Genomic DNA, 7,815 nt, shown 5'->3' with positions numbered 1-7,815 from the left:
TCTTTTTACTTGGAATCTTTGAAGAAGGAAATAATCAGCGTTAATTAAACTCAAAATTTTGTGTCGAGTAACATTACTTCATAAGAAACCAGTACAGTGGGGCCAGGGCATCATGGGGACAGGGCATAGTGAGGACGGGGAGGTCATAGGTTTACAGGAATTCTTAAATCTGAAAGTGATAAAATCACTTTCGAAAATCGGCTTCGATTCAAATCGGTAGTTGGTATTTTTAAGCCAGTACAGTCCAAACCAAGCACAGTGTAAGCCAGCAAAGTTAGAAAGTATTAAATTGAGGTGCTGCATTTACAAATAAGCATCAAAGCGTTAATTTGAAAGTGATTTTATCCGAGAGCACTAGTACAGTAGAGTATAGGCTTAATAGAATCAAAGCATAGACGGCACGAAGAGGTCGTGGGTCTACAGGAGTGATTATAAATATAAGTGATAAAATTGAATAAAATCACTTTCAAATATTCCTTATAAATTTCAACTCGATCCGACAGTAATCGCCAACCTGAGAGGGAAATGATCGCACATCACTATTTACTCTCAGCGTGGAAATAACAAAAACAGCTACTTGCTATTTCTTATACATAATAATAATCACAAAAACGAAAGTATGTAATACTACAATGAAAACAAATAATACAATTATTTAATAGTTTAAACATTGTTAATTACAATACATAATAACATGCGTACCAGTAATTATATTTTAGTAATGTGCTTAAATTATTAAAAATGAGTTTTATGATTAATCTTGACTGTTGTCAATACTTTCTTCATAATTAATAACATTAAATGTCATAATATTTTATTCACTCAATTTACAAATATAATATTTTTTTCACTTCGGTCAGTTGTTATTATAAAAATGTTTAACTTTGGTTCTTCTTTACAGTTTACATGCATATACTTGTTTTGCCTATTTATTGCGCCGTTACCAAAACAAAAAAACGTTTCTCCTTAACATTATCGAGAATATTTGTTTTATTTCTAAATTCTACAAATTGCTTAACATTTTTTCCCCCAAAAGAATTTAATGTACACATAATGATTAACCGAAAATTTAAAACATTTAAAAGTCGAGAAAATCGAAATAGTATTATATTATAAAATTATAATACAATCTTTTTTTCTAGTACAGAATAAAATTTACTTTCATACATTAAACTTAGTTGATAAATTCACTGCAAAGCATACGTTTTTAGATTCTTGTAATATTGAGTTACTTGAATTTGTGGTTTTTCGGTCAAATAATAAACTAGTCTTGAGTCTAAACTAAAATATTATAATACCTTCCAAAATCGCAGAATAGAAAAAAGTCGTGAAGTATTGCATTTCAAGTTGTTAAAGTCTTGAAATGGATCCAGAACTTGTGAATTTTTAATTATATTTTTAAATAATAATCAAATTGTAATTATATTTAGTTTTTCCAAAAAACATGTGTGCTTGATTACTCCAAAGAATGCACAAAAGAGAACAGAATTACCTAAATTTGCTCTAAATAAATAATTTTGAAAAAAGGCTAAACTATGAAGTCTAGTGGTTTAGATATAGGACTTGAATGGATTATAATAAGTAATTAAAGAGGATGATTAAAAAAAAATAAAACTATTTACAAAACCACTTCGAATCGAATGTGTGTACAGGTAAAAAGCAACAAATGAGTTTATAAACATTAGTAAAACGGTTTATTGAAAGATATATTAAATTTGATAATTTTTATACAAATATGGTTTGGAATAATTATTCAAATATAATAACAATAGTACTGTATATGTTTTAATGAGCAAGTGAATACTTTTTACTATATTAATGATTTTTTGTTAAATAGTCATCTCCAGTGTCATCCCCAATGCAAATGACAGTGGTTGTTTTTCCGAGACTATCAGTTAGACGACACTCATCATCAACAACTTCAGCTGACATTACATAAGTACCTATTGGGCCTAATATACTTCTGTATACACCTTTTAATCGACACATCAGGTTATAATTTCTGTAGTCTTCGTGGGCTGGTCCTTAAAAAATAAAAAAGGCATATTTAAAAAATTTGCCAAGTTTAACTTGCTAGCTAGTACATTTATTCAGTGTATAAGGAATAACTAATACACGTGATCAATGCTATATACAGATGATCCGTATGGTACAGCTTTGTTACTCTAAGAAAATAACATTTTCAAATGGAGATAAAATAGACTGGTCACCTCGAGTATCGCAATTTATTAGTCATACCGTTTGTTTAAAATACACCTTTAAAAAACAACCATAGTTTTATTTATATAAACTAGGAAAATAATTAAAATATCAAAAAAAATTGAACTTATATTTTTTATCAAAGTAAATGCTTAATTTATCCCTTTTCTATAAAACGACATCACTAAAAAGCTACTTTTAGTTTGAACAGATTTTAATATAATATTTTTCTTTGCTTAAAAACAATGTTGATTGTCGAAGGTGGCCATCAACATTTTTTTTTAAAACCAATTTTATATGTAAAAAATTACTTATTTGTTTTTTCGAGTAGAAAACTATTAAATAGAGTTATAGTTTAACTGTGTTTAGCTGTGGCGAATAACCGAAAAAAGCGTTAAGCTGTTATCTGATATGAGATAAGAGATATGTTGTACGTTCAACGTTCAAATTAGAACTAAATAATAAATTTAAAATAGTTTAATTCTCTATGTTAAGTTACATTTGGCCAGATAATAAACACTACAATTTTAGCCAGAAACTTAACGTTTTAATATACTAGCTTGTTACCGCTTGTTAAGATAGTATATCATTATCTATAATTCCACCACTACTCTAAATTTATTCGGTACTTCAACGAGACATGAAAATGCTCTTTCGAGGTTGCAGACCCGGCTGAAAAACTTTGTACATTTTTTTTCCATAGAGCTAAGATTACTTATTATATGAAAATTATTTTTAAAAATTATTTTGAAGATCGAAAATACGATAAAAACAAACAGTCGAGAAAAAAAATGATACGGCCATGTCCAAAATAATTGAAAAAATATGATGAGAACATTCTTCTTATCTTAACAAATATAAATTTTAACAATTTTTGTCTTGGCTATTTTTTTAATATATATGAAAATCATAATTTTATATATGTATGTATATAAGCAAGGAATATTACTAAAGCTTAAAAAATGCTTTAAGTATTGGCTATAAAACGTAACTTTAGTTTGAATAAGATATAAAAAATTATTTATTTATTTATTTATTTTAATTATTGATTTAACTATCTTACAATTTAATACACCAAAAACAACTTCCCATAGTCGTCATATTTAGATTAAAAGTGTTAATATACAAATATATATATATTTAATTAGGGTAGACATATTGTGAAAATTGGTTTAGACGTATTTAAAAGTTGTCACCAAAAAAATTTATTCCTTTGCAACATTTTTACTTTAACTCCTTCCTCAAAGTAATTCTGTTTTTTAATTTAATTAACACAGGCAATAACACATTTATATATATATAACAAATATTAAACTATTGCATTTTGATATGATACTTACTTAATGCAGAACTGATAAATAGTTTTGTAGCATCACGGAATAGCTTTGTTCTCTCTTCTTGAAGTTTCAGATCCACAAATGGAATATCTGTACAATTTAATAATAAACCGTATTGATTACAAAAATTCTATACAAAAATAATATATTTACTCGAGTTATTAACGTAGTACAATTAAGTTTTTGTTCAATTGTTTCTATGACGAACTAGTAGTAAGTAATTTTCCAATACTTTGTATTAATTAAACAAGTATATGCATTGTAAATACTAACTACTTTTAATTCCCAAGCAATATGTTTTAAAATTATAGCAAAGTTTGTTTCACATATGCCTTTGAATAAATTATTTCTTTTTTTTACAATTAAAATAAATGTCGCTAAGCAACAATATATCACTGATTGATTTGCATAAATCAACGATAATATTTTTTTAACACAACTAATACAGTTTTATAAGCTTTATGTTTATGTTTTATATAATTATAATAACAGCTACCCTCCGAATTCTGCGGTTCACGTGGACGACATCGATTTCTCATTGCAGTACATATTCGACCTATAGGTCTATCTAATAAAAACAAATTATAATTTAAGATACTAAAAAGTATCAAATAATAATATCGGCACAAATGAAAACAAAATATACAACTTAATAATCATCATTATTTAATAATAAATGTCGACACTATCTTAAAACGTAGCAAGCAAACGGATAGCAGATGGTTTTTATTAAAATTTAGTTTCTGAATTTGGGATGGTGTACATATGTCTTGACTGACGGTTACAACTTAAAACGCTAATACCTACGGTTGTAAAATCTATTATGAACAAATTTTCCAAAGCACAAGAAAAACTTTCAAAGTATATTGCTTATGATATAATTTGAATAATTAAAGCATAATACATTCTTCTAATCAATTAAGTGCATTTATCCTTATTTTGTTTTATATGAAGTTATAGCGGACCTATAAACCTATTGGCACTTATTATTTGACTAATATATTACTTTGGTCAGGAACAGGGACACCTGTAACAAAAACATTAAATAATTATACAGAAAATAAAATCCAATTTTATATTAAATTTATAACACTATCTAAAATTACATTTATTTAGACTAGTTATTAGCCGTTTGAATAATTATTATACTTCGAACAATCATTTAAACTTTTAGTAAGAAAACATAAAGCTTTAAGATATAAGAACTTAAATAACATTTTCATCTATTTTGCTTAGAAAAAAATGACTATAATTTTTGAAATTGTAGATTTACAAATTTTTATATTTACCTAACCGGGTTGTTATAGCTGTTTGTAATTCGATTTCGGAATCTATGGCATCTAAAAAAAAAAAAAAAATTATGCATGAATATTATACATGAAAAGATTCTACATTTAAAATTTATAAGAGTAATTACGTTGCAGTATTTCATCGTCGTGATTTGGTTGAGATAATACACCTGAAACTTTAACCATAACATTTTATACTTAATATCAAACTACTATGTGCAGACACGTTCTTATATTTAAGAAAAATTATTACATGGTCCAACAAACATTAACGCCAAATCACCTAAAATGTGCATAACATAAATGTATAAGAGATGTGTAACTAACCTAATACTTTCAAATACATTAATAATTATAATTACTCATCGATTTATCTGCAAGAACAAATTTTCTAATTACCGGTATCAAACGCACTAGAATAAACAAATAATGAGTTGAAGTAACTAATAAATTCTAACAATAAGTGTATGTTATACCATCACGACATGACACCCTCCGGATTTGTCTATCTGTAATAAATAAATTAAAATAAATATATGTCAATTTTTAAAATTAGAATTACATTTTTATGATAAAATAAATTTACTAACTTGTTAATTGAGCCTGCTCTACAAGTTCACCTGTAAAAAGTTAATCATTAAATAATTTTATGATTTTTAATTACCTCGAGTAGGCAAGTGTTAAATATAAAAAAAAAAAATAATTACCATATAATTTATCAAAATCTATAACTGCTAAAACATTTACCACAACGAATGATAATAAAAAACAAAAACGTCTCATTTTTATCTGCAAACAACAATAAAAATAAAAGCCTTTTTGTATTAGACATAGTCTTTAATTAATTATTGCCTTCGATGCGAAGCTGATTCAAGATAAAATGTCTTCTCAGATAAAATGGTCATAATAAAATATTTTTTATTATTTTTCTGATTTTGAATGAAACTTTTTAACTATTATGCCAATTGACGCACATTTTAAGTTCCATTTCTGATCTAAAGTCATGCTACACGACTGAAACGGTGTAAAATTGTTGCGATATGTTATAAATGAAATTATCTTACCTATTCACTTCCTAATATAATCGGAAAGATTAGGTTAGGTATAATTGTATATCTAAACACAAAAATAAAAAGAAAAGAAAATAAGAATTTCTTATACTTCTTTCCCATGGTAATATGTATGTTTAAAAATGTTAGCTTTATGTTAAGTTTAGTGAAAAATTATCTATATTCAATGAGCCTTAATAAATGCAAGTGGCCCATTAACATATAAAATTTTAAAAAACTGTTTTACATAGTTTTTCGTATTCGAAATGAAACATATTGTACTTATTTTTATTATTATTTGTCCTGATTGATTTGGAATGAAACTTTTTAAATATTGGGCCTAAAGATGCAAATTTTAGGTTCGATTTCTGATCAACACAAAACGGTGTATCATTTCTGTACTATATTATTAATGAAATTAGCCTAGTGGTTAAAAGTTTATCGAAAACCTAAACACGAAAATAAAAAAAATAATAATTACAAAAAACTTAATAAAAGTGCATTTAGTACTTACTAGCTTTGAAAATCTGGTAGAACTAAGTGAACTATGTTAAATCAACTGTTTTATAGTGATTCGGTTTGTGGTTTGTCCTTGATAAAGTTAAATCGAAATAAGTTTTGCAGTGCGTGAATATATTTTATTTATACAGGTGTAAAGGAATGTTTAGACTATGGTTTTTATTTTCGATTACAGTCTGTGGGCTGTTACACATATGTTGTTAACATTTATACAAAACTCAAAAATTATGACCTTAAATGAAATATATTAGAATATAAATAATTACATTAGTACATTTTTTCATGTCGATACGAACTTAAAGTAAATAATACCAAAAATAAATAGGTTTACTAGATATGTGTTTTTTACACACTTTATCGTTTGTTGTAATATACTATCGTATTTCATAGGAATAAAATTCATAGTATAAAATAAAATCTAACGTATATTATCAATTTGAAATCTAAATTTGGGCCTCTGGTTTAAATATTCTGTACGCGTACAAGAAAATAACCGTACTATTTGTTACAATTTCCAGACACAATAAATAAATAAATTAATATATATTTTTTTATACATTTATTACAGCGTGTATAATGAAACGTTCTCCACTTTATAGATGGAAATGGGGTTGTGATGGGGATGGGGTTTTACACAACTCTTTTACACAAAAAACCAGAAAATTGTTTTGGCTTCGATGCAAAGCGAATTTGTCAGTAGTTATAACTCATATGTGTCTATAATCTATTAAACGAAGAAAAAATACGGCACTACAGATTTTCTTAAATGCCGGTTTTCCTTCAAAACTGTGTTTTTCGCAGATTTCGTATATTTTAAGAAGTTGACAATAATCTCGAATCAATCCTCCTATTTTAGGTTTTTTTCACACAGATGTTTCGATACATTTATCTGAAAATGCTAAAGGTATTTTTTTAAATATTCATCTAAACAAATATTATTTTATTTTAAATAAAATCACGTGTAAAAACCCAGCCAACAGTTATGTGTACCTTAATATATATGACCTGTACACGTCGTCTTTAAATTTGATATTTGTGTTATGACTATATTCTCTTGGCGGCAAAATGCGTGTTAAACCAGTTGTGTGTATACAAGTGTCCCACAATCGTATAACGATTTAAAATGTAACGACTTAAGTTACAATTATAAAGAAGAAAAAAAAAATACGTCTTATATAGTTTAAAAACAAAAGGAAATCTAGAAAAGCCAGTACAGCGGGTACAAGGCATAGTGGTATTGGAGAATATTTAGAGGGGGGTCACAGGTCTATAAGAATTATAACAAGTCAAAAATTATGTAAGCTTATCGGATGTTTTCTCGATTTTGAAAATCAAGTCGTACAATTTTTCGCGTGTAAAGGACAAAAATTCGGTACAAATTTAGAACTTATTTGACTATTTTTAAAAATTAATTGAGCGACG

General features: G+C 26.6%; 1 protein-coding gene across 4 annotated transcripts; it reads right to left on the bottom strand.

Moving 5' to 3' along the window:
- Nucleotides 1-1,671: 1,671 nt before the first annotated feature.
- Nucleotides 1,672-6,454, bottom strand: LOC126845340 (uncharacterized). 4 transcript variants are annotated; one of them, XM_050583990.1, is made up of 13 exons: nt 6,389-6,453; nt 5,890-5,941; nt 5,533-5,614; nt 5,416-5,445; nt 5,302-5,334; nt 5,188-5,238; nt 5,079-5,108; nt 4,954-5,001; nt 4,826-4,876; nt 4,543-4,563; nt 4,033-4,104; nt 3,540-3,626; nt 1,672-2,024 (listed from the first exon to the last, which is right to left on the bottom strand). In XM_050583990.1, the coding sequence occupies exons 3-13, from the start codon at nt 5,606-5,608 to the stop codon at nt 1,816-1,818; spliced, it is 708 nt and encodes a 235-aa protein (XP_050439947.1). In that variant the 5' UTR covers nt 5,609-5,614; nt 5,890-5,941; nt 6,389-6,453; the 3' UTR covers nt 1,672-1,815. The 4 variants fall into 4 exon arrangements, with proteins under 4 accessions (XP_050439947.1, XP_050439949.1, XP_050439950.1 ...); XM_050583992.1 differs by lacking the exon at nt 5,079-5,108 and having other exon boundaries at nt 4,954-4,995; nt 6,389-6,454; XM_050583993.1 differs by lacking the exon at nt 4,033-4,104.
- Between the last annotated feature and the right edge of the window lie 1,361 nt (nt 6,455-7,815).

The sequence above is a fragment of the Adelges cooleyi genome, unplaced genomic scaffold (assembly GCF_023614345.1).
Source record: "Adelges cooleyi isolate 19-005CV unplaced genomic scaffold, UGA_ACOO_1.1 ACOO_flye_CR_arks_rails_tigmint_CR_PRNA_78, whole genome shotgun sequence".
Taxonomy (NCBI): domain Eukaryota; kingdom Metazoa; phylum Arthropoda; class Insecta; order Hemiptera; family Adelgidae; genus Adelges; species Adelges cooleyi.
The sequence above is the reverse complement of the archived record's forward strand: the minus strand, read 5'-3'. Positions and strand labels throughout refer to the sequence as shown.